The sequence below is a fragment of the Tilletiaria anomala genome (assembly GCF_000711695.1).
Source record: "Tilletiaria anomala UBC 951 chromosome Unknown K437scaffold_96, whole genome shotgun sequence".
Classification (NCBI taxonomy): Eukaryota; Fungi; Basidiomycota; class Exobasidiomycetes; order Georgefischeriales; family Tilletiariaceae; genus Tilletiaria; species Tilletiaria anomala.
The window spans coordinates 22,094-46,394 of NW_013546926.1; the positions used below are offsets into that span (position 1 = coordinate 22,094).

General features: G+C 57.2%; 9 protein-coding genes and 1 non-coding gene across 10 annotated transcripts; 6 read left to right on the forward strand and 4 right to left on the reverse strand.

Moving 5' to 3' along the window:
• The first annotated feature begins 1,521 nt into the window (after window positions 1-1,521).
• K437DRAFT_192618 (uncharacterized protein) lies at window positions 1,522-3,952 on the forward strand. Its single transcript, XM_013385795.1, has 3 exons — window positions 1,522-3,553; window positions 3,642-3,717; window positions 3,800-3,952. The coding sequence occupies exons 1-3, from the start codon at window positions 1,753-1,755 to the stop codon at window positions 3,876-3,878; spliced, it is 1,956 nt and encodes a 651-aa protein (XP_013241249.1). The 5' UTR covers window positions 1,522-1,752; the 3' UTR covers window positions 3,879-3,952.
• On the reverse strand, window positions 3,905-7,411 carry K437DRAFT_275822 (uncharacterized protein). The gene is made up of 8 exons (XM_013385796.1): window positions 6,836-7,411; window positions 6,480-6,771; window positions 5,797-6,411; window positions 5,537-5,735; window positions 5,393-5,471; window positions 5,054-5,315; window positions 4,368-4,984; window positions 3,905-4,296 (listed from the first exon to the last, which is right to left on the reverse strand). Exons 1-8 carry the CDS (start codon window positions 7,114-7,116, stop codon window positions 4,026-4,028), a joined length of 2,616 nt encoding a protein of 871 aa, XP_013241250.1. The 5' UTR covers window positions 7,117-7,411; the 3' UTR covers window positions 3,905-4,025.
• On the forward strand, window positions 7,390-8,770 carry K437DRAFT_192710 (uncharacterized protein). The gene is made up of 2 exons (XM_013385797.1): window positions 7,390-7,939; window positions 8,021-8,770. The coding sequence occupies exons 1-2, from the start codon at window positions 7,662-7,664 to the stop codon at window positions 8,709-8,711; spliced, it is 969 nt and encodes a 322-aa protein (XP_013241251.1). The 5' UTR covers window positions 7,390-7,661; the 3' UTR covers window positions 8,712-8,770.
• A 30-nt stretch (window positions 8,771-8,800) lies between these two features.
• K437DRAFT_227591 (carboxypeptidase S) lies at window positions 8,801-10,713 on the reverse strand (the record flags this gene model as incomplete). Its single annotated transcript, XM_013385798.1, has 2 exons — window positions 8,801-9,388; window positions 9,469-10,713. 2 exons carry the CDS (start codon window positions 10,711-10,713, stop codon window positions 8,801-8,803), a joined length of 1,833 nt encoding a protein of 610 aa, XP_013241252.1.
• Window positions 10,714-11,732: 1,019 nt separating this feature from the next.
• K437DRAFT_208259 (acyl-CoA dehydrogenase/oxidase C-terminal) lies at window positions 11,733-13,364 on the reverse strand (the record flags this gene model as incomplete). Its single annotated transcript, XM_013385799.1, has 2 exons — window positions 11,733-12,885; window positions 12,961-13,364. Coding segments are annotated over 2 exons (1,557 nt in total), but the record flags the coding sequence as incomplete, so codon positions are not given.
• A 735-nt stretch (window positions 13,365-14,099) lies between these two features.
• On the forward strand, window positions 14,100-16,744 carry K437DRAFT_227599 (exocyst complex component Sec6; the record flags this gene model as incomplete). Its single annotated transcript, XM_013385800.1, has 3 exons — window positions 14,100-15,868; window positions 15,958-16,239; window positions 16,321-16,744. 3 exons carry the CDS (start codon window positions 14,100-14,102, stop codon window positions 16,742-16,744), a joined length of 2,475 nt encoding a protein of 824 aa, XP_013241254.1.
• A 282-nt stretch (window positions 16,745-17,026) lies between these two features.
• Window positions 17,027-19,453, forward strand: K437DRAFT_239109 (SIR2-domain-containing protein). The gene is made up of 11 exons (XM_013385801.1): window positions 17,027-17,174; window positions 17,255-17,297; window positions 17,369-17,475; window positions 17,551-17,586; window positions 17,648-17,721; window positions 17,778-17,972; window positions 18,032-18,082; window positions 18,145-18,241; window positions 18,319-18,618; window positions 18,678-19,060; window positions 19,124-19,453. Exons 1-11 carry the CDS (start codon window positions 17,115-17,117, stop codon window positions 19,293-19,295), a joined length of 1,518 nt encoding a protein of 505 aa, XP_013241255.1. The 5' UTR covers window positions 17,027-17,114; the 3' UTR covers window positions 19,296-19,453.
• Window positions 19,337-21,662, reverse strand: K437DRAFT_295943 (uncharacterized protein). Its single transcript, XM_013385802.1, has 4 exons — window positions 21,301-21,662; window positions 20,999-21,223; window positions 19,738-20,930; window positions 19,337-19,654 (listed from the first exon to the last, which is right to left on the reverse strand). Exons 1-4 carry the CDS (start codon window positions 21,538-21,540, stop codon window positions 19,405-19,407), a joined length of 1,908 nt encoding a protein of 635 aa, XP_013241256.1. The 5' UTR covers window positions 21,541-21,662; the 3' UTR covers window positions 19,337-19,404.
• A 227-nt stretch (window positions 21,663-21,889) lies between these two features.
• Window positions 21,890-24,084, forward strand: K437DRAFT_258803 (uncharacterized protein). Its single transcript, XM_013385803.1, has 3 exons — window positions 21,890-22,438; window positions 22,521-23,665; window positions 23,761-24,084. Exons 1-3 carry the CDS (start codon window positions 21,969-21,971, stop codon window positions 23,958-23,960), a joined length of 1,815 nt encoding a protein of 604 aa, XP_013241257.1. The 5' UTR covers window positions 21,890-21,968; the 3' UTR covers window positions 23,961-24,084.
• An 85-nt stretch (window positions 24,085-24,169) lies between these two features.
• On the forward strand, window positions 24,170-24,276 carry K437DRAFT_t50. Its single transcript has one exon. It is a non-coding gene; the product is annotated as a tRNA-Ser (tRNA).
• The last annotated feature ends 25 nt before the right edge of the window (window positions 24,277-24,301 follow it).

Genomic DNA, 24,301 nt, shown 5'->3' on the forward strand with positions numbered 1-24,301 from the left:
AGACCCGTCCAAACACCTCGGCAACTTCTCGACAACAGAGGAGAAAAGTTGCCGATGCAAGCGGTACACAGCGACCAGCAACCATGCTTATATAGATACATGCCAGCGTCTGTACATTGCACCATCATCTGGTACTGGGTACGATTCAGGCTTCAACACAATGGAATGGAATACGGTAATAGGGTCTCTCATGTACAAGCCAAGCCAGAGTGCTCACATACGTATGATAAAAAACGCAAAGTACCACGCGTTGTTCGCCCTAGCCCAAACTGGTGGCCCGTGCGAGCTGCGGTTGCAGAGCTCATGGGTGGTGTGGCTGGTCGGATGCATCTGGTGCGGAGGCCAACTGTGACGACCATGCTGTTCATGAGAGCCAAGTCAGCCAGATAGGAGTCGTCCTTGAGCGTTGCGCCATGCTAGATTGAAAGCTGCAATGCCGAGCGCGCGTGTGGGCTAGCAAATCGCCGTCGACATCCCTTGAACGCAGGCTTCGAGCAGTTCCCGCTCGCTATTCCGGCAGGGGGAAGCCGAAGATCATCCTTTCAGTCTTGCGCTGAACACACTTTTGCCACAGGACCGGTAGAGCTGTGTATCATCACAGAAATTCTTCAGCTTCGTCTTCCGGAGCGTGCCAGATCGAGTGGGGACTGCATGCTGCCTTTACAAGGACCGGATCGAGCAGCTATCTCGCGTGTGGCCGGCTCAAATAGCATCACTAGCGTATCGTAAGTCAGGGCCGTCTTGTTTTCGACGCCTGGCCGAATGCCGATGAGCTGGAAGTGAGGAGCGCGTGGGAGCAGAGTTGGCCGATGCATCGCCCAGACTGGTGATAGAGTGCTATAGATGGGCGAGAGCTATCATCTGCTTCTGCCTGCGATAGAGTTGAGCGCTCGGCATCCAGGCAGAAGCGCAAAACTGTTCTCATCTTTTCGCCGAACAGGAAGAGTGAGGCAGCGAGTATTTGCTAAGTGACCCCGATGAAGCTTCTCGATTTTATTCGGCTCACTCATCTTGAGTGGCCAAGAAAAAAGAAGAGAGAGGGGAGGGGTAGTGCCATTCTGCTTTTGGGTATTGGAGCCGTCAACGCTTGCGTTCCCACACATCAGCGACAACACACTTTGACAAGCTCGAAGGTAGGCGCAAATACGCCAGCGAACTCGAGTTGCCCGGCGCGACGGGGTGCGATTGCACTGCACACTTCGGCTGCCTGACCTTCGCCTTATAGCCAGTAGCGACGGATCTGGAAACGTGGAGGAAGCGACAGGGAAGGATGGATGTGCTTGCCACATCTCGCCAAAGAAGAAGGCCCAAAACCCGAGGCGTGGCGCGTCATCGGTCTTTCTGCGCAAGCACGCCAAATGCTACAAACACATGCTGAACTGTGTTGCTGATCTGATCTCATCCTGCGGGGAGCATGCACAACGGTTGTAAAGATGTTCACAGAGTGCCGAGCTCAAGAAGAATAAAAATCGATGTTAGCAGGTTGAGTGTGGAACGAACCATCGCAGTGAAGCGGCACATGCGCGGAGAGCACATCAAATGGCCAGGAACGCGGCGAACGGCGTTGTATCCGTTTGAGTGCATCGTACGTCGTCAAAGTTGCAGATGATGGACAGAGTGTCACCGTTGGCCCCACTCAGATTGTACGACAAAGTAATAGCCAGGGGCATCTGATGCAACAGCGATTTGCGGGGGAATGGCAAAAGAGCGAAGGGTCGATCAGGAAGCTCATCACAGCGCTAGCTGATCAACATGTCGCAGTCGCATTCACAGTCGCAACCGCAACCTCAATCGCGGCCTGCGAGAAAGCTCTTCTCCTCCGCTCCACCGCGCATATGCACCATCGCAGGTTCTGACAGCGGCGGCGGTGCAGGCATACAGGCCGATCTTAAGACCATCCTCTCGCTCGGGGGTTATGGTTTGTCGGCCATCACCGCACTGACGGCGCAGAATACGACGGGCGTCAAAGGGGTTCACAGCGTGCCGGCCGAATTCGTCCAACAACAGCTTGCGGCATTGCAGGATGACATTGCTATCGACGCATTCAAGGTCGGTATGCTCGCCAACGATAACGTCGTCCAGACCGTAGCCGCCTTTCTGCGAGCGACTCGTCAAGGAACTTCAGACGTAAGGAATGTATCACCACCACCTCCAATCGTGGTCGACCCTGTCATGGTCTCCACCTCGGGTTCTCTACTGCTGGAAGAGCAAGCGATCGAGCATCTCATACAGCATGTCCTTCCGCTCTGCCACCTGCTCACGCCCAACATTCCTGAGGCAGAATCGATCCTACGGGTCGCATATGGCGGCAGGTCAAAGTACACCACATCTCCTTCCTCCTCTTCCAGCAGCTTGGGCAACAATGTCCAGTCACTACCCGATCTGATGCGTGCCGCGCATGAGATCTGCCAGCTAGGTCCCGAGGCGGTGCTGGTCAAGGGAGGCCATCTCGAACTCGATCGCAACATTGTCGAACACGCTCTGCAACAGCTCGTGCCGAATAATACCTCGGCACCTTACAGCAGCGTGGACAGAGCCGCATCGGAGTTCCCCGAGACTGTCGGCTGCGACATCATCGAGAGCTCAGATGGAGAAGTCGCTATTATCCGCATGGACTGTCGCCCCTGGTCTGCCGTGCTGGCAAGTCGAGCAGAACAGCAACAGCAGAAGGGCTCGCAAGTCGTTGTCGATGTCCTGTACGAACGCGGCAGCCCTTCGCGTCCGAGAGGCCGTTTCACCGTTTTCTTCAAGCCGCGCCTCAACTCATCTGCCACGCACGGGACCGGCTGCACGCTCTCCTCTGCCATCGCCACATACCTCTCAGGAGGATGCTCGACGCGCGAAGCGACCGCGCTTGGCATCGAGTACGTGCAAGCTTCGATTGCGCGAGGGATAGCAGACCTGGGCAGGGGCCCCGGTCCGCTTAACCATGCCTCATTGATCTTTCCACGTGCGATCGGAAGTCCCTGCGCCGACGCTGCCGCTGCGCCGGGCGAGCACATGCCGCTCGTGCGCTCGTTGATCGGCCACTGTCTCGACGAGTGGGAGCGTTTCGTCCGGCACCCATTCGTCGAAGCGATCGCGAATGCGACCTTGCCAGACGAGAGCTTTGTCTTCTTCCTCGAGCAGGACTACCTCTTCCTGCGGCAGTATGCCAACGTGTGGGCCATGGCCGCGGCAAAGGCGACGTCGTTTGAGGATATTCGCCGCTTCTCCAACTTGTCGCTCGCCATGGCCGACGAGTCAGAGCTGCACGTCAAGTTGTGTGCACAGTGGGGCATCATACGCGAGACGCTGCTTCAAAAAGGTCGCTCAGCCATCGCCGAGAGCGCTGCGACGCTTGCGTACACGCGCTTTGCAGTCGATGTCGCCGAGCGTATGGGTACGCTCGAGATCCTCGTAGCCACTCTGCCATGCATGCTCGGCTATGCCGAAATAGGGTGCTATCTCGGACAGAAAGTTGGTGCTATCCGGCGTGCCGATCACAAACAGAAGGAGTGGATCGACGCGTACGCTAGCAATGAATTTCGCCGGACGGCCCTGTCCATAGTGGGTGAGTAGCGTCACCCAGAAACAGGTATAGAGACTGTGGGCTCTCGCAGTACGCTGACGATATGCTCCCGCACTTGCACCCGGCACAGATCACCTGGAGAAGCTTGCAGACGAAGGGGCGATTATGCCTGCACGCCTTAAGCAGCTGCAGCACCTTTTCGCAGCGTGAGTCTGCAATGTCCTTAAGTCTTGTGCACCCTGGCCTCGCTTGAAAATGCTAATCACTTCCCTTTCGCTTTCCTAACAGCGCCGTTCGCCTCGAACAAGACATGTGGACCGAGGCCATGAACGCACAGACACGTAGACGCATTCTAGAAGCCGCATAGCATACCATTCAATACCTTGTTTTCGGGCAGGAATTCGTGCACCAATATATTTTACTGAGCATCTTACGGGGCAGAAATCACCTGAAATAGCATTCAATACATGTAGAAGCAGTGTGTCTATGTCGACTGGCCCGTCCTCTCACAGGTCTATAATTGCGGTGCCATCCCAAAGTACTGCATCTTCATCCGCGTTTTTGCCGTCAGGCTGCCGAGTGTGGGATCTTGGAAAGCTTTGACGAGGTCCGTGGGCTCCGCTTGCGATGCACTTATAGCTAAAGAACGAAGCGCAGCTCGCGCGATCATGGCCGTGCATTCCATCTTGAATGCATCCCACGAAAGCGACGGTTGGTCACCCTTTCGGTTGAGCTCTCGCACACGCTGGAGGAACGCCTTCTCGCGAGGGAATTTGACCAGGCGCCTGCGAGAAGAGAAGGCGCACACACTCAGCAGGGCTGTTCTCTCGCCTCGTGAAAATGGCTGTCAACTCACAGATCGGCGGCGAGACTCTCCGGCTGTTCGGGCATCTCCTCGCCCTTCTTTTCCCATTCCTTCTTCATCCCTAAGGTGACACTAAGCAATGTGGCATCGTATAATCCTCCCAGCATGTCAATTAATCCACGGCTTGCATTCTGGTTGCTCGCGTCTTGCTGTTTACTTTCGTCTACTGAGGACTCGGGCTCTTCTGCCATGATTGCTGTCCGTAACGGTATCTCATCGCCATCTTCGCATTTTTCATCCTGTACCGGAGATCGCTTGTGTCCGACAATCGTGGTGATCTTGTTACCAGCGCCCGTCTCAGAGCTTTGGGTGCTCCATTCAAAGGTGAGGTCGGAGATTTTGACCTTCTTCTTCTTTGGGGCCTTCGATACGGTGGGCGAGGACTTCCTTTCTGCCTCCTCAGTTTTGACGGAGCCTTCGGCAGGTTTGATTAAAAATGTGCCCTCTTCTTCGCCCTCGGCGTTGTGCATGGTCAGAATTCCGCTCTCCTCGTCGAACTCTGCCTCTACACCCTGGTTGCATGCGACAAATGCGCTGAGTCCCGTGTACACTCTACCGCCAGCGAGCTTGTCAGCTTCCTCTTTGGTCATTTGTCGCCCCTCGCACACCTGTCGCCAAGGTCAGGTCAGCACGGAGGGCTTCACATGAGCACCAAAAGCTTTTCGATTGCGATTCACCTTCTGCAGAAAGTCAGCATATGTCTCATCCATATATTGTTCTTGTCTCGCTTTTTGCGCTGCATCCGCCTCGTGCAATGCTGAGTTGGCAGTTGATCCCGTGAAGAAGGACTGTATGGAGATGCCGAGACGATCGAAGAACTTCTTTGTAATGATGGGACGGATAGAGGCAACACCAATACTGCCTGTCACAGTGGATTCGCTTGCGGTGATCGCGTCCGCAGCAGTTGCCGCATAGTAGCCGCCCGATGCAGAGATATTTCTGAGGGCCAAGCAGCGCATGGATTGCTCAGCTTTGCACTTGAACTGTCAGACTGTCAGATAATATACGGGACTCACCCGAATGAGGCTACAATGGGCTTTCGGGCCTTGACTCGCCGGACGGCATCCCAAATGCTTTCGCTTGCAACCACATCGCCTGATTCGAAGCAGGTGTCAAAAACAGCACAGGAAGCCAGGAACGGTCGTCGTAGAGCGGCTCACCTCCACCGCTGTCAATTCTGATGACGGCACTCTTGATCTCATCATCGTCTGCGAGCTCATTGAGCCCCTTGATCACGGAAGAAGCTGAAACGGATGTGATGCTGCTGTTGAGGTAGACGACCCCGACTTCGACGATTTCGTCATCGCTCAAATTTCTGTCGAGGGTTTTGTTATTGATACGATTGTAGTCCCATAGGCTCTGCGGACAGGTCCAAGTCAGCTCAAAGTGATGCAAGAGAAGCAGAGAGAGGCGGACACACCTTAAATTTTGGAGCTTCGGGTGCATCCAATCGTAATTCTCCCACCTGACGCGGATGGACCTTCTTGCCTTCCTTCTCTTCCTTCTCTCCCCCTCCCGACGGTTTCTCTTCCTGGAAGAGCGATTCAATGAGCTCACGTTTGTGCTTGACACCATCTATCAAACCTGCTTGCAGAGCTTCACGTCCGCTGTACGGCCCGTCCTTCGCAAGATCAGCGACCTTTGACTCCGCCTCATCCGCGTCCAAGTCAGGGAAGCGCGAGACGGCGATCATATGACACATGGACCGGTTCAGCTCTCCGAACAATTCCGCTTCATTTTGCGTCTGCGCAGGCGGAAGTTCTTCCTCTTCGACGAATGTCGAGACCATGCTCTTGTATTCCTTGCGCGCCATAGCGTGGACCTTGATGCCGGCCCAGTTCAGCAATTTGCGGATGAATGGGATCTGCGCCGAAAGACCAATCAGCGGTACACCGCCTGAGGGCTGGACGTAGACTTCGTCAAATGCACTTGCGAGCAGGTATGCTCCTTGCGACTCGAAAGAATCGCTCCACGCGATCGCGACGCGAGCCTTTTCGTCCTGCAGCTGCTCTTTCTTCATGGCCTTGAACTCATGCTTGCGTGGACAGGGTGGGAAGGCGTGTCAGAGGGAGGCGCCAGATATCAAGAGGTAGAGTTACTGACAATCGTACTGTGCAGCTCCTCGATTTGTGCGAGGCCTAATGGATCAGGCGCGACACTCGATGGCACGTGCAGAGAGGAAAAGTCTGCAAATATGCCGCGGATCCTAGGATCTTGCTGTGCGTATTTGAGGGCACGTATCGCCTCGAACAGCTCAAGCACTTTCGGTGCGTCTTCCCCTGGACTAGGCGCCATGAGTAAATTAGAGAGGGACGCTGGCGATCGCGACTCGACGACCGCGCCGGGATAGATCTTCCACACGAGATAGGTGTTGTCGTGAACATAGTCACGGAGGCTGGAGTCATTCAAGCCGCGTTTCAATATGCAATCAATACTTTAGTGGCTTCAGACCTGCTTACTAGCGATCCCTTGCTGCGATGCTGTAGGCCAATGCCGTGTACGTCAAGCCGAATCCGATCAAGAACCCTCGACGGTATCGCCATACAAAAGCACCTCCGTGACCTGCTCTGCTTTGACTGAACTTTTGAAAAGTCGCCGTCAGGCGAGGAAAAGATCTTGCGAGCCTTGAATTTGGTACCGGCGTTGAAGAGCTGACATTGCCTTCTACGGGTTGTGGCGTTGGAGAAGCGGTTGTCGATGGACCGCTGGCCGTGGTTCCCTGTCCTGGATCCAACGCCATTGCCTCAACTCTTGGTGCGACCGCCCGGTGCGATGGAGCTCGAGCCGCACGCTGTACTGCAACTTCTCAAAGTAAACCTGGGCGATGGCTTAGAATTCCTGTGGAGATGAAAGTCGATCTTGGATCCTTGCTGCAAAGCAATTACGACGTTATTTGAGCATCGCGAAGACATTGCATCTCGATCACTCAGCTTTGCATTCTTCGGAACTCGCGCTCGGAAGACACATTCACCCCCTCCGAAAGATGGAGAGGCTATCTTTTCTCATCGCTCGCTCGCGTCGAACACCATATATGCTTCGCCAGAGGAAGCCGGAACAACAAAAACATCAAGTAAGAGGCAAGCATCTGTGACAAAGTTGCGTGCAGAGCCTCGGCGTCGTTGGCTAATCAGCGAAGAACAGGCGGTGTAGAACCGCATCCTCAGCATGGCGCACGTGTAGCACCTGACCCCCGTTTCCTGGTTGAACCTCTGGACTCGGGACAAGTGATTCACTCCGGACAGGTGATTCACCATCTCGAAGGCCGAAACTCAGATAAGAAGCAGTATGGTGCTTACGAAGCGAATCCAGATCAAGCAAAAGGCCAAGGCGCCCGACGCTGTTGTCGACGATTGGGACGCCGAATCTTTGGGAGGCGAGCGTGGTGATGGAACGGCCGACCAAGGCGCACAGCAGGCGTCTGCTACTGAAGCCTCCAGCGAGAACTTGGGGAAAGCGGATATCGGCACCTCGAAAGAAGGCACAACCTTAGAGTCATCAAAAGACTATCCGGGACCACGAGCACTAGTGTTGGACGATTATAGTCGGAGCATTTGGGAGAAAGCGTGAGTCTTTCACAGCGCAGAGCTGGTGTCACAATAAAGCTTGTTGACACATTCTCGTGCGAATGCACCACCTAAATGCAGAAATGCCTCTGGTCCTGCGAGTCCTCAAGGTGTGATTCTTCTACGTCCTTCTGACGCTGCTGTCGGCGGCAGCCCCACGTTACCGACCGCCGCCCTGGCGCAGACTAACAGCATTGCCGAAGGAGGTGTCCCCAAAATCCTGCGGCGCAGTCCTGCTTCGGGAGCCGGTAGCGGCGTGTCTTCAAGCTCATCAAGTGCACGCGCGTCGTCGACAGCGATGACGCTTGAGCAGCGCGAGAAAGCATATGCAGAGGCGCGCGCAAGGATTTTCGGGACCACGTCCGAGCTTGGCGCTGCGTACAGCTCTTCCCCCACGTCCTCCACATCGCCCGCAGCGAGTGAAGCGAGCGGCAGCAGCGAGGCTGTGAAAGGATCTGGGCGTTCTGCAGTCGAAGGACCCACAAGACGGCGAGGGGTAAAAGGACAGCAACAGCAAAGAGGCGGGCGAGGTGGAGGTGGGTCAGGACGCAATTCGCCAAACGCGCACGCGAATGCAAACCAGGGCAGGGAAGCACCTCCTCGCTCATCGACCCGCTCCAGTCCTTCCAACACACCGAGCATTTCTCGCGCGAGCGACATGAGCAACAGCAGCGAGCAGCCACGGCCACCTACGAATCGCTTTAAGGTGAGCGACGGTACGAGGCAGCCTCGAGGCCCACAAGATGGTTCGGCCGGCTTTCTAGCGCGTTGATGATGAGCATAACCCAAACAAACGCTCGTCATAGGCGACGATAGCATATCTACTGTTATCCCTCTCCACTTCATCATTTGTTTTTGATATTACAGCTCGACCTCGCTGGCAGCTCTAATCAAGGCTGAATAGAAGCGCCAGCCTTGTGCGAGCGCGTCGTCCTGTTCGCGCTCATCAACCGTATGAATGCCGCCGAATGGAGTCTTGGCGCCTGTGCCCTCTGGCTCAAGCTTGAGTGTGCCAGCAGAAAAGCGGAAAATGTGGCGCGTGAGGCGCCAGTAACGTGATGTGTCCGTGTTGCCAACCATGAGCGTCGGCACAACGGTGATGCCGTCTGAAGTCGATTGCGATGCATCTGCGTCAGACGCGTCCCACGTAGCGCGAATAACACCGCTGAGCAGACGCCACGGTTTGGCCTCCTCGCCGTTGAGTGGCGTAGCCGGGCTCGGCTCTAGTCCGCTTCCAAACGCGTCCGAGAGAACGATCGTGCCCTTTGCCTTTGTGGGGTCTAGGCGGAAGCTCAGACGCTCTTGGCCCCAGGCATCGAGGTTCAGGCCCATCTGTCGGGCAACAGGTGCGACGATGCGTGCGGTGCGCTCGCGGATTTCTTGCACAGGCGTACCAGGCTCGATGCGGCTGTTGACGACCGCGGTCGCTTCCTCCGGCAAAGCGTTGATCTGGCACATGTGCGTGCGAGCGGGCAGTCAGTATATTTTTAAAAAATGATGCAACGTGTGAGAAGGGAATGTAGGCTCACCTTCACCCCGCCTTTGATGAGATCGACAGCCTGTGTGGTCTGGAACGCCACCCTCTCGATCGGGTCCATTAGCTTCAAAACGCGTTTCTTTGCATTTTTCAACCGTGTTTGCAGTGCTGTGACACGGTGCATCGCCTTTTGAGGGCAGCCGCCGCCGTTGCGAGGCGTGGCAGACAAAGCGTCTAGCTCGTCTTGCGCATCGAGGATGACATGAATAGCGCGAGTGAGTTTGGGGGAGGTATTCCCTGCATCCGCAGCGCAGAGGAGCTGGTTCCAGGCTGGGCTGTCCGTGCGCAGCACAGGCTTGTGCGGCTGCTTCTCCATCGCGACAATTACCGCGCTGAGCATGCCGATAGAAGTGTGCGGCGTCGGTACCGAGCTGTGCCCGCCGGGGGTCTTGACCTTGATGCTCACATCGAGGTATCCTTTTTCGCGGACGGCAGGGCCTGCGACGGCAGGAGAGCCAGTCTTGGTATCGGCCGGGGTGACGGATCCGCCTTCATCAACGATCATCGCCATGCTGTTCGGTCCGTACTTGTGCTCGAGGAAGGTCGAGAGCGCCAGGGCACCTTCGGTGCCCGCAGCTTCCTCGTCGAAGCCAAAGGAGACGACCAGCGTTCGATTCGGGGTAAAATCGGATTCGAGAAGGGATTGCACGGAGGAGAGGATGGAGATAATAGTTGATTTGGTATCAGCAGCGCCGCGCCCCCAAATCAACCCATTCTGCTCGTCGTAGTATCCGCTGAAAGGAGGATGCGTCCACTGGTCTATCGTTGTGGGCTCGACAGGCACCGCATCCTGGTGTGCCATGAGAAGAAGCGGTTTGAGAGACGGGTCGGCGCCGGGCCACTCGAACAGCAGGCCGTGCTCGTTGACGAGGGTGCGCGATACTTTGGAGCCGGGAGCATGGATCGTGGGGAAAGTGCGTTCCAGGTACGCCCGGAAGGGGCTGAAAACGCGGGCCCAGCGCTCCGGGTCATCTTTGACGTGCGGCCACTCGTCTGAGACGGATGTGTCGACCTGCACCGCCCCAGAGAGACGGTGCGCGAGCTCTTGGCGCGACGGCTGCTTGAGATTGCCAGGTGCGGCAACCCTGTGCTGGAAGGGAGGGTGCTGCGGACACAGCTTGCGCGAGCCGTGAGACGGTCTCCTGTGGCTGCTGCGATGCGTAGGCTGCGGCTCGCGGGGCTGCCAGAAGTGAAGCAGACTGGCGATGAGAATAAAAGCAACGAGGAGGCCACGCATCAGGCGGAAAGCGCGTTGCTTGCCATCACGGCCGCCAGCATGGGCGATGGAACCGTTTCGCGTCGGCAGGGCGACCCTACGCTCGAGCTTCGCGTCCATCATGTCATGCGAAAGAAGCGATAGGTATCCTACTTGTTTTGGGATCCTCGCCTGTGACTCGAAGAATGTGGCGGAGGATCGAACAGGGAGAGGCGGTATACAACGAAGTGTGATACTGACCATACCGTGGGGGAATCACCAACCTTTGATGTGCTGCCCACCTCGAGTCCTCCAGTGCCCACTTGGCAATTACGCAAGAGATTGCATCGCCGCAATTAACAAGAGCAGATTCAAGAATACAACACATGTGCAGAGACAAGCTTGTCTGCCGCTGTTACAGATTACAACCGTGAGCGAGTGCGAGTGCTAAGCTCTACGCTGGGGGCCCAGCTGCGCCGAAGCGCGTCTGCGCTACAGGTGACAAGCTCGAGTTGATCATCGCTGCTCTGGCGCTTCTCCTGCTCCTGCTGGCCAGCCTCTCGCCGCCCATCAAACACGATGCGCTTGGTGAGCTCCTGAGCGGTCAGCACAGCGTCCTGCTTGGAAGCCAACACGCGCTCGCGGACGTCCCCGAGCTCGCGCAGCGCCTCGGGTAGGCCGCCCTCTGCGCCGAGGACCCACCTGCGCGCGACCTCGACGTCGGTGCGCGCGTCGTCAGCATCATGCTCGCTACTGTGCGAAGAATTCGAAGACGAAGACGAAGAGGAAGACCACGCGGCCTGCTCGAGCAGGCCGATGCCGCACTGGACGACCCCGATGACCTCGAGCAGCGCGCGGCTCGCGTGGCCGTCGTGCACGAGCTGCGTCAGCTGGGGACTGCCGTCGTCGCTGTTGTTGCTGCTGTTGGTGAGGAAGGCGAACGCGACGGCATCGAGTGCCTTGTCGAGAGCCTGGGCGACCTGCTTGACAGTCTGCAAGCGCTCCTGCGCCGTTACCCCCGCTGCGGTGTTGAGCGCGCGTCTGGCGCTGTGGAGCCAGACGACGAGCGCGAGTCCCTTGCTCTTGACGAGGACGCGCTTGACGTCGTGGCTGAGCACGCTTGGCGTGCCCTCCCAGACGCGCTCGACGGTGGCGCTCTTGAGGACGTCGCCGAGGCCGGACTCTTGCATGTAGCCCTGGCCGCCTAGCGCCTCGATGCATTGCACGTAGCACTCGGTGGCGCGCAGAGCGCTGAACGCTTTGGCGATGGGCGTGAGGAGGCGCAGAAGGACATCCTGCTCCGGCGTCGCGCGGCGGGCCTCGGAGAGGGAGAGCAGCGCGATGGTGCCAAAGACGAGTTGCAGCAGCGCACGGTGCGTGACGTTGACGCGGGCGAGACGCTCGACGTGCATGGGTACTTCGCTAAGCAGTGTTCCGCGCGGTGCGTCGTGCGTCGCGTTGACGCGACGCCGGCCGGCGTAGTCGGTGGCGATGTTGAGCGCGTAGCTGATGGCGGCGCACGTGCCCGAGGCCGAGTAGAGGCGCGTCAGGTTAAGCACCGAGGCAATGTAGAAGACGCCGCGGCCCTCATGGCCGATCAGTTCGCCGATGGCGCCATCGAGCTCGAGCTCAGCGGTCGGGACGAGCTCAGTGCCGAGCTTCTTCTTTAGGCGATGCATGCGGATGCCGTTGTAGTCGTTGTGCGGGTTGTTGTCCGGCACAAAGCGCTGCAGGTGCGCAGGGATCGGGCGGCGGGCGGACTTGCGCAGCGGGAGGAGGAAGAGAGACAGGCCCGCGGAGCCGGCGCCTGAGGCGGACGACGAGGTGCGCGCAAGCGCGAGCGCCATGTTGCCGTCCGGACAGCTGGAGAACCATTTGAAGCCGTCGAGGAGGTAGAGGTCGCCCGGCTTGCCAGGCTGCATGGGGGCTGCCGTCGTCGCTGAAGAGGCGCTGGCCAGGCTCTCCAGACGCGTCGCCCTCGTCTCGGTCTGCGCGACGTCGGAGCCGCCGGGTTTTTCGGTCATCCACTGCCCAGCGATCCAGACGGTTTCGACGTCGCGCGACAGCAAGCGGGGCAGGTATGTGGCTTGCTGCTCGTCCGTGCCGTACAGCTCGAGCGTGCGTACGGCGCCATCCTGCATGGATGTCGGGCATACGTTGACGCGTGAGTCGGGCGCGAAAAGGTAGGTACGTGCAAATGCGTACAGACGGGCGCTGAAACCCGGTGTGGGAAGAGTCAATCAGGTCGTGGAGGGCGGGCTTTTGCGCGTACGAAAAGCAAACACTCACTATCCACCGAGGGCTTCCCTACCACCGGCGCTGTCGTACTCTTTCCTGCAGAGGTACTGCTCCTGACCCTTAGGGCCGTAGGCCTCGCCGATGAGACCGTTGGAGACGCTCCACTGCGTGAGCCTGCGCCAGCCTTCGCTGGTCTCGAGACGGTCGATCCTGCGCCCCCAGTTGTCACAGTTGACCAACACGGGGTCTGCACAGCGGCCCGGGTGGGACCAGGGGCGTGCCTGTGTGGCAACACGGAGGGAGAATGCGCTGAGGCGCTGCGAGATGTGCTGGGCGGACAGCGCTGGCGGTGCCGGTGCGAGCAGACGGCGCACGACGGCGCGAAAGGCCGGGTCGCGGGACCAGGGGTCACCGAGATCGAAGGGGCGCTGCTGGAAGCCCTGCTCGACCTTCATGGCTGCTGCTGCTACATGTCTGGGGGATGTGGATGGAGGCTATCCACCTAAGTATCCGCCCGAAATGCGGGGGAACGTATCTTATCATGTCGTTCATACACCATTACCAATAGATACTGCACACATCGCAGCTCTCCGCTGTGCGCCGCTTTTCACTCTCCATCTCCTCCATCTCCTTCCTTTATGGGGATGAATAGATTAGGGTTAAGTCGCTACACATTCATTAGGGTTGTGCACACAGGACTGCATGGCTGGCACGGTACCATCAGAGCAACATGCTATGGTATGCCATAGCATACCATAGCAGATTCGCAGGACACACCCAGGCCACACGACAGCATGGCCCAGTGATCACGACGCAGACGACTACGGCGACGCGCATGCGCACGCGCGACCCGAGCGGCATCGCTCCCCCTTGGCGCGAGTCAACTGTCGTCGTACGCTGGGCCACCCACGCTTGTCCCCCCTCCCCTCCCACCAGCTATGACTAGCCTGTGGTCGGCGCTGCCGACGAGCATGCCTGCCTCCCTGCCGCTCTCCCTTTCCGGCTCCAGCCACAGCCACAGCGCCAAATCAAACCACCTCACCGTCGCAGTCAAGCCCCTGGCCCAGGCGTCTCCCGCCGGCGGAATCCATGGCAAGCCCAGCGGCAACGGTGACACCACACCTGTCACGAGCACCACCGCTCACCTGCCCATCTCGCCGTCCCTCGCCAGCGCCGGCGGGCTGTCGAGCATGTCGCTCGCTGCAGCCGCCACCGCACAAGCGCAAGCGTCCACGTCCAACTTTGTCGCCGAGCACCTCAAGTCGCCCGACGACCTTAGCAAGATCGTCGCGCTGCGCAAGAAGCTCCTCAAGGAGCAGGCCACCCTCGACGCCAAGCTTAAGTCCGGCGCTAAGGAGCAGCTCGAGGCGACGCGCGAGGGACTTCTCAAACTTCAGGCCACAAAGAAGGACATGGCTGGCATCCGTGAGGCGTTTGCCGAGATCGAAGCGCTCGCAGACGGCGCCGACAGCCGCGGCGCAAAGACCAAAGGGGCCGAGGCGTTCGCCATCATCACCGAGGTCTCGCAGATCCATCGCAATTTTGTCCAGACAGCAACCATGCTCCAAAAGCTCTCGGCTCTGCCGGGCCAGGTCGACGAGCTGTCTGTTTGGCTCGAGCACGACCAGGAGGACGCCATGGGTCCAGCGACGTATCTCTTGCCCCTCCATTTCCATCTGTCCAAGCTGGAGGCCTTTCGAAACGAGACAGTCCAGACGGCACGGCGCAGTGCCGCGGCCGACGTCCAGAACCAGATCGCCGACTACTTTGCGCCGCTTGACAACCTCGTCAAGGCATTCGAAGAGCATCTCTTTGCGCTCGGCAGGAACATCATGGACCTCGCGCGAGAAGGCAGGACCAACGTCGTTGTCAAGGTCCTCAAGATCGTAGACAAGGAGAGCAAGGAGGATGAGAAGGCGGCAGCGATCCGGCTCGCCAAGAAGGCCAACCTGGAAGGCGCCTCGCGCTTCCGGTCGGTCGTGGCGAACGCGCGCGTCATCAAACTCTACCGACCAAAGGTGCTCGGCGGCATGGAGCGCGCAGCCAAGGAGCTCTTCGAAGAGGCATGGAACCGCTTCGCCGCAGAGAACCCCATGGGCCTGCTAAACAATCTCGACTGGATCTACAAGGACCTAGAGCTGGTCAAAGAAGAGATCGCTCCGCTCTTCCCGGAGGACTACAACATCTTCCGCTGGTACGTTAAGGCGTACCACAAGATCCTCGGCACCATGCTCAAGGACCGCATCCTCGCGACGGACCCGGAAGCGTCGTCGCTTTTGACGCTGTACCAGTTCACAAAGGAGTACGAGTCAACCATGAAGCAGGAGCTTGGCGTCGATGTAGACTGGCTCAAGCCGTCGCTGCTCGGCGGCAAGGAGCAGGAGATCATCGACGACTACCTCTCGCTTATCATCAAGAAGATCGACGAGTGGAGCGCGAACCTCATGTCGGACGAGGTGCGCGCGTTTGTCGCACGCGAGAACCCACCGGACGAGGACACCGAGGGGCTGTACGGCATGCAAGGCGCCGTCATCCTCTTCCAGATGGTCAACCAGCAGATGGACCTCGCCGCCGACAGCGGGCAGGGCTCAATCCTGACGCGCGCAATCGACCATGCGTGCAAGGCGATGGCAAATTGCCAGGCGACGTGGATGCGCGTTCTAGAGAGCGAATTCAAGAAACAGTACGAGGCCAAGAACCCGGACGAGATCGTCGGCGGCTTGGTCGAGTACGTCATTGCGCTCGCCAATGACCAACTCAAGAGCGCCGATCACGCCGAGGCGCTGCAGAACCGCATGGAGCCACTCGTCAGCCAAAAGTACAAGGTGCAGATTAGGGAGGCCATCGACAATGCCATCAACGGCTTCCTCGACGTCAGCAAGCGCTGCACGCAAGTGCTCGTCGAGCTCGTCTTTGCCGATCTCCGCCCGGCTGTTAAGGAGCTGTTCCAGTTCCCTGCGTGAGTGGTCATTGTATTGGTTTCTGTTTCCCCTTTTCTTTCTACGTGCTCACACTCCACCTGGCTTCCATTTCCACGGATGATGGCAGCTGGTACGCTGAGGGTACTACCACGCTCATTACCGAGACGATTCGGGACTATTCACAGGACTATGCGTCGCACCTCAACCCGAACCTGTTCGAGGTGCTGCAGGACGACATGATCGAGCGCTTCCTGCTCGCGTACATTGGATCGCTGCGCAAGTGCTCCAGGTTGCGCATGCCTGGCGCTGCGGATCGCATGCGCCAGGACACCGAGGACGTCATGACGCTCTTTACCGGCTACGGGCGCGAGGAGGAGATGAAGGAGAAGCTAGAGGTGCTCAATCAGATGTGAGTCCGCACGCCGTGCGCTTCCTCGAATTTTGCAACGACCAGCAGCTAACGTGTGCTCAACCTTTTTTTTCCAAACAGCATCGGTCTGCTCACCGCATCGTCGACCATGGCCTTCCTGTCCTACTGGAGCTTCGCCAAGGCGCATGGCCCACAGCTCGCCTTTGTCGAGCACATCTGGCGGCAGCGGGACGACCTGGAGCGCTCCGACGTCGCGGCGATCATGGAGAGCTGCAAGCGCAAAGTCGCCGCTGAGGGTCTCACCGAGATCCCCGAGACGGGCGCGACGATCGTCCATCGGGCCATGCAGGCGTACAGCGCTAGCGCCTCGACGGGCGGCGCGATCGGCGCCGCGTCAAGCCTGTTTGCCAACGTCGTCACCAAAGTCGGAGGGTCGATGATGGACACCGCCACCGCTGCCGGTGGATCTGGCGGCTGGCGAGGCTTGCTCGGCGGTGGCGGCAGTAGTGGTAGCGGCGCAAGTCGGATACCGCCGTCGGCGTGAGGGTGGAAGAAGCCACACGTGCTTCTTGCCTCTTACCTTGGTGATCACATCTTGGCATTGCTACCTGTACTTTTATAGACTAGTCGCCTGTATTTCTACACATCCAATACCACTGTCTCTCAATCGGCTGCAGGCCTCCGGATCGTCCCTTAATCGTTGTTGGAGCCCGCCGATGATAAGCTCTTTGAGTTGTGAGGCGCGTCTCCAGCGAGCGGCCAGCCTTTTGCGAGACGCGTCTGCTCATCTCTTGTCGTGTTGTTCTCCTCGGCCATCGCTGCACATGCCATATCTCGAGACCGGCACTCCGTCCACCAAACTCGTTCTTCGAGCCGAACAAGTGGGCGAATTGGCAACCTGATCGCTGTGAAATATGCCCGCCTCAGAAATTGATTCGGATGAGCTGGAGGAGCTCGAACAAGCAGCCGAGCAAGTTGGTGTCGCATTCCGTTGCTGCAGTCCCGCCATGCAGGCAACACCTTGATTCTGACACCGTAGCTTTCATGCTTGCAGGAGGAATTGGAGGATGCTGATTTGCAAGCTCTCATCGATGAAGGTGGGCAGTCTGAGGCGCTGCGCAAGGCCAGTCGAGATGGACGCTGAGCGTGCACTTCTTGCGTTGGACAGCCGAGGCAGCTTTCCCAGAAGAACGCATCAAGGAGCTCAAACGCAGTGTGCAAGAGCTCGGAATCAGGGGCTGGGTGCAGCATCATGTCATTGGCAAAAAGTTTAATGTGACTAGCAAGTTTGGGCGCTCGATGCATGCTTTCTGATTGAAGTCATGTTGACAAAGCAAGCCATCCTCACAGATCCAACATTTCTTGATCGCCGTCGGGGTACTGCTCGTGAGCGCTGATGGCCCTCAGCTTAAATCATCAGTGGGTGCTAATGTTAACCGATGAGCAGCCAAAGGAATTGAGGGACTCCGATGTGCCAGTCGAAGCGCTCGTTCCTGTCTTGAAGGCAGTCTTAATCAGGCTGTAAGTGCTCGCTTTGTGCGATGAATAGTATCAACTGATCGTGACAGTCACCATAGCCTCCGTCAACGGGAACGTCTTGCGCAATACAACACGCCTGACGACGCCGTCAATCTCATCAAGACAGCACGTAATATTGTTGTCCTAACGGGTGCTGGCATCTCGGTATCATGTGGGATACCTGACTTTCGAAGTCGCGATGGGATCTACGCGAGCTTAGCGGGCAAGTACGACTTGGACGAGCCAGAGAACATGTGAGCACGTCGAACAATGCTTGAAAAGAGGGATTCTGAACGTCCTTGCGCACTGACAGGTTTGACAAGGAGTACTTTATGCAACAGCCCAGTGTCTTCTTCGACTTTGCGTACGTGCAATGCCTGGCACGGGCTGCAGTACCTGGAGGTTGATGGTGGTCTTGCTGTACAGACATTCGATCTTCCCCTCAAATTTCAAGCCCTCACCCTCGCATCGCTTCATAAAGCTCCTAGAAGATAAGGAGAAGCTGCTACGCAACTATACGCAGGTGAGACTCTGGCGTGGACGACAGCGGTACACCGACGGTTGCTTATATTCCAAATCTTCATCAATTGCGGGAATCAGAACATAGACACGCTTGAGAAAGCAGCAGGTATCACCCGTGTGCTGCACTGTCACGGTTCCTTTGCGACTGCGACTTGTACGGACCCCGCCTGTCGGCACAAAGTCCAAGGATCGGAGATCAAAGATGCGATCTTTAAGCAGGATGTCCCTCAATGCCGTGTTTGCCAGAAGCGAAAGCAAGATGCTCGCTCGAAGCAAGGCAGGAGCAAAAAACAAAAGACGACCGGTGGGGCTTCTTGGAAGGACCAAGAGGATCCCGATGAAGAGGACGATGCCTTGCCTGGTCTTGGTGTGATGAAAGTAAGCGATATTTGATGGGACCATGCGCCGCTTCAAGCTCAACGTCTCTTCCACCGCAGCCTGACATAACATTCTTTGGCGAGAAACTCGACAGCTCTTTCGAGAATGCACTCAACGCCGACCGCCCACACGCGGACCTGATCATCGTCATGGGCACATCTTTGCAAGTGGCACCTGTTGCCGAGCTCCTGACCTACATGCCACACCGTATCCCCGTCATACTCATCAACAAAACGCCCATTCTGCACTTCCAGACGGACATCATGCTGCTGGGAAGCAGCGACCAGGTCGTCCAGTACCTCTGCACCAAGCTCGGATGGGAGCTGCCTAAACCGGACCCGGTCAAAGAGGCGGTCGGCGCAGACAGCGAGGCCAAGAAGCAAGAGCTTAGTCGCCATAGAGTCGCACCCGCGATCGTCGAACCTGCTCGATTTGACCAGGCGTGAGTTGCTCCCGAATTGTCGGCATGAAAGCCTAGAACTGACGCTAAAGCTTTTTGCGGCAGCTCATATATCTGGCTCTGGCCAGATGCTGAAGCAGACACTTTGCGGTGCGCAGCGCAAGCAGAATCACAAAGCGACGACAGTGAACAAGGGGGCAACGGAGGCGAGAACCCTGATAAAGAGGAAGAGGAAGATACTACCCCAGCTGGCGGTAATATGGATGCGGCGCAATGAGGGCTTGGCCGACAACGACTAGTCTCATTTGTAGAAGCTCTGCGAGGCGCCTCATAGCATATCGTCCATTTTGTACAGCCTGTGGCTCCGGCTGCATGTACACTGGCACTCAGCGCTTCCCCTTGCTCCTTCCCTTTACTCCGGCCTTGCTCTTCAAGCCCATCGCGCGACCTTCAAACCCTGGTCGAGCTTTTGCGCTGCTTTTCTTCTTGCTCCCTGTGCCTTTGGTCGAGCTCGCCTTCTTTCCATTTGCACCCTTGTGCTTTGCCAGCTTTGCCTCTTTCCGCGCGGCAATGTTGTCATTGCGCTTCTTGGCGCGCGCAGCTTGCTGGTCTGCCACCTCTCTCACGCGCTCGCTCCTAGAAAGATGAGCATCGTCGAAGAAAGGTTAGCCGAGTGCGGAGAAGAGACCACAAATTCAGAAAAGAAAATGTTTGCTCACCAGCTCGTCTTGGTCTTCTCCTTCATTTTCTCCTTCTTCTTTACTGCTTTTTTGAGCATCCGCTCGTCATCGCGGATCTTGATTCCTTGGGTCGCCTCCATCATTTTGCTCCACTTGGCAGCGTCATCGCTGCGCATGACTCCGTCGTCCTCGGCTCCATCGTTGCCATCATCACCTTCCGCGCTGCTCATCTCGCTCTGTCGTGCCTTGCGTTTCTCATCCTTGGCTTTGCGAGCCTCCAACACGGCGAGCGCACTTTTGGGGTCTCGCGGCAGTGCGTGCTTGCTCTTCTTCTTGCGTAAAAGAGCCTCTTCCTCGCCCTCACCTGGTCCGGCGAATGATACATTGCCGAAAGTGAATGCGCCATTGGTGTCAATGTTGAACGCGTCCAATCTCGCGGCTGCCTCGCCGTCCGCCGCCTTTGAGCTGGTGCTTGAGCGGCCATTCTCGTTGACAAGCAGTGCAGGGGCACTGCTGCCGTTTCCGACCTGCTTGCCCGCTGCACGAGCAGCCGCACCGTTAGCATCCTTCCCCTTGACCGCACTTGCACCGGCCTCTTTCTCCGCTCGCCTGGCCTCCTTGCGCTCCCGGCGCCTTCGATCGCGCATCTCACCCCGCTGTCTGCGCCGCTCGAGGAGGAGGTCTGACTTTGCTGATAGAGTGCTATCGTTTCCTTCCTCCGCCCCACTATCGTCCCCGCCTCCATCGTTTGGCCCCAGTGCCTCAGCATTGGGGCCGTGCCGAGGTTGCCTGCGCTTCGACTGCAGCTCAGCGATGCGCTTTTGCAGCTTTACGCGAAGGTCTGTGATGGAGGCTGATGTATCTTCTGCCGGCTTGGGCAAAGAGGCTTCGTCGCCCTGCCCAGCATGTCGCTTTTTTGCCGGCGTGGAGCCATTGATGCTATCGTCCCCGCTTCGCTTTCTCGCCCGAGCAATTTGCGCTTCATGGCTGTCATCCTCATCATCGCTGTCCTCAATGTCGTTGTCGGTATCCCCCGCACCACCCACTTCCTCGTCATTATTATCGTCACCCTCGTCATCGTCATCGTCGCCTTGGCCATCATCCTGCTCAAAGTCCATGTCCAGGTCGACCATGTCCGATACGTCTGCTGCAGTTGCTTCAACCGTGGCGGATGCTGCAGCGGCTCGTTCAGCTTGGAGCTCTGGGATGGACTTTTGGTTCGCAGGGTCGAGCTGTAAAACGCGAGCTCAAGATTAACCAAATTGGTGAACCCCTTACGAAGAGAGAAACGTGGACACACCTTGGCCATCCTGGCTTCCCTTGCCTTCTCCTTCTTGGCAGCCTTTTGTTCTTCTGCATTCAGCCTCTTCCTTTCTTTCTTGCTGAGCTGACCGTTCCCCGGTTGAGATGCATCATCTTCTTCTTCTTCTTCGGCACCAGCAAACCCGGATTGAGGAAAGTAGTACTTGGCGGGAATGTAAGAGAGCAGCTCAAGAAACGAATCGTTAATCGATGAGAGTGACTTCTGTTCCCGCAAAACAACCCGAATTAGAAGGGTGCAAATGAAACCCGCACACATAACGCCGTGGGTAGGCATCTCACATAGGTCTCGCCCGTTGCCGCGTCAGCGACCGATGGGCCCGCTCCATTCATCCTCTGCCCAGCAAGAAGAGTAGCACCGGCAGTTTTCGACGACGTTTCGCCTGCCTCTTTGCGCTTCCCCTTTCCCTTCACCTCTTTGTTCGATTCGTTGCGCGTGTTGCGCGGATGAGCCTTTGAGCTGGGTCGTTGAGCAATGCCCTTGGGCGACTTGGCCTGCTGCTTTGGTGTGCTGCTGACCATGACGGCACGCTTTGCTGATGATCTGGGGATCGGACTAGCCTCTGCTGCACAATTTCAGCTCGCCGACGCACAACAAATTATCCAGCAGTAATGACGAAGGATCCAACACCACCACAATCGCCTCTGTTGCTTAAGACAAGCATGTAGGATGTGCAAATTGCCGTCCCAATCGTCCATCTCCGAGTCCAGCAGGTTCAGTAGTCTGCGCATACTTGGAGTGATGCTTCGAAAAAAAAGATTGCGCCCCAGTTCCGTGTTCCGCGTAGCCTCAACACCTCCCCATTGCAACGTCCAATGCTGTACATCTGTCACCTCCCGCATTCCTTCACACAAGCTTTTCTTGGACCTATCGTCTGTCGCGTCGCTTACAAGAGGAGCAGTCATCTCGCACAGCAGGAGTCATGGCAGCGCAAAGAAAGAGCGACGGCATGGAGCCGCTTCCCGTGCATCACATCTGCAGTTCCTGTCCTGTCACCTTCGCAACAGATGGGACCAAGCACCGCTGGCTGCTTACGCTGACAGCAGATTCCGCTAGTCTGTACAGCTGTAAAATTGACCCAGAGCAAGAGCCGAAACTGTGCTCCAAGTTGCGATGCGACCTAAAGCCGGAGAAAGGGGGCAGCGGCAACAAAACGGACTCGGCTTGCTCGCCCCCCTTGGTTCCCCTCGCCTTTCCTCGCGTCGCAGCGTTTTCGCCAGAAGGCAACTGTGTCGCACTCACTGGCGATGACAAGACTCTTCGTATATGGAAGTTTGATGCCGGTGGGGAAGGTGAAGGGAGCGGCTTTGCGTACGGCAAAGAGGTGTTACTTCAGCATATACCAAAGCGCGCCTCTGTCCTGCGGTGGGAAGATAACGAACACCTGATCGTCGCTGATAGACACGGCGATGTCAGAGTGTGAGTCAATCCTAGCATTATGGCTAAGCAGTTTTACTTGGGTCGCTGACAGATAGACCCGCGCCACATGCCCGCTCTATAGATTCTCTCTCCAGACCGACTCGCTGCAGGCGACGTTGGCGCAAAACAACGGAGGCGCGCCGAGTCACAAGCGACAGCACAGGGAGGGCGGAGATGGATCTTCACGCTCAAAAGGCATTACCGACGAAGATCCATCTACCGCCGAAGCATGCCTTCGCCCACGACTAGGCCATGTAAGCACAATCTGCGACCTCGCCCTGGCTCCTTTTCCATCTCACCCTTCAACTTCGCCGGCTCTGATCATCACTTCTGATCGTGATGAGCACATTCGCGTGTCGCGATGGGGGACTCAGCGCGCAGGCTGGGTGATTGAGAACTTTTTGCATGGTAGCAGAAGTTTCGTTGGTGCACTGCAAGTCGTCCCGCAAACACGAGAAGCAGACGGGAGACATATAAACCCGTGGGCATTGCTCTCTTCAGATGGGGGGACCACTCTGCGAGTTTGGGACTACATGGAAAAGGACGTGCAAAAGCAGTGCATTGGCTACGTCGAGCTTGATCGCCAGCTGGCACCTCATGTACGGAAAGAGGCGCTGCCAATGGCTGTTAGGTTTCCCAAGCATGCAACTGGTTCGGATCGGAAAGGCAAGGGAAAAAGCAAAGGCAATAGCAAAGATCAGTGCAGATCAAGGGCCGGTGATCAAGTGGAACCATCAGGCGCAGGCGATGACAGCGTCATGAATGGTGCTGAAGCCGTCTCGAAGGATGCAGAGGACGAAAGTGCGCTAGCACCGAGAGCAGAAGAGGAGGAAAGCAAGCTGGCCATCACCCAACTCGAGTTGCTTGGGCATGGTGTGCCCACGCACGTCCTTCTCTGCACAGAAGCGAGCTCAGCTCTGCTCGTTCTACCTCTCAAGTCCATATTCGCTTCGAGTACTGAGGGCCTCCAAGTGATCCAGATGCCAAGGCCGATCCTGCATGTGCATGTGCAGAAGGACATCCAGTTGCAACATGTACTCATCGCATTGGATGTTCGGCACGAGTCGAGGAGCGTGGAGGGCAGTAGCGGCAGCATCAACAGTAGCAGCAAGAGGCTGGATGATGTTCAACTGCTTGTGTGGAAAGATGGACAATTGCAGTTGGTCAACGATGGCTCGCTGCCCACGTTGGCTTCATTGCAAGCCGACCAAGCTCAGCGCAACAAAGGTGAGTCCGGCGACATCGATGGTGCAATCGGTGTATGCCGCTGCCCTGCCGCAACCCTTTCCATTTCGCCTAACCGTTCTTTTTGCTTCGCCCAGCTACGCCATCTGTACTCGCCTCGCTCGACCTGTACACGGCGCTGCAGCTGTACGAAAAGACATCGGCTGAGGGCAACCAGATCAGCGACCGCCATGCTGCCGCACCAGAAGGGTGTGTCACACAAGTCGGCCGCAAAGTTGCGGGACGTGCTAGGAACCTGGAGAAGATCTTTGGCAGGAGCAGTATCTCGGCGACGTAGTTGGACTGCCGCCGTACAGTGATCTTTGCTGCGGCTTGCAGTCTCATGGAAATTGTGACGAATAACGAATTTTGTATCCACTGCCGGAACATGTCAGTCGCGTGATCTTTGGGTCGAATAGAACAGAAAGGTAGCCGTATTTTTCATCCCTTTTGAAAGCAATCATAGAAGAAGGGGTTATATATCTTAGGTAATGCATTGATCCAGCAGGCGTGATGCCGGAGTGGTTATCGGGAACGCCTAGAATTCGTTCTAGTCCATAGTGGATGACAGCGTTTGGGCTCTGCCCGCACAGGTTCGAATCCTGTTCACGTCGTTTCTTTTTAGTTTTCTTATCATTC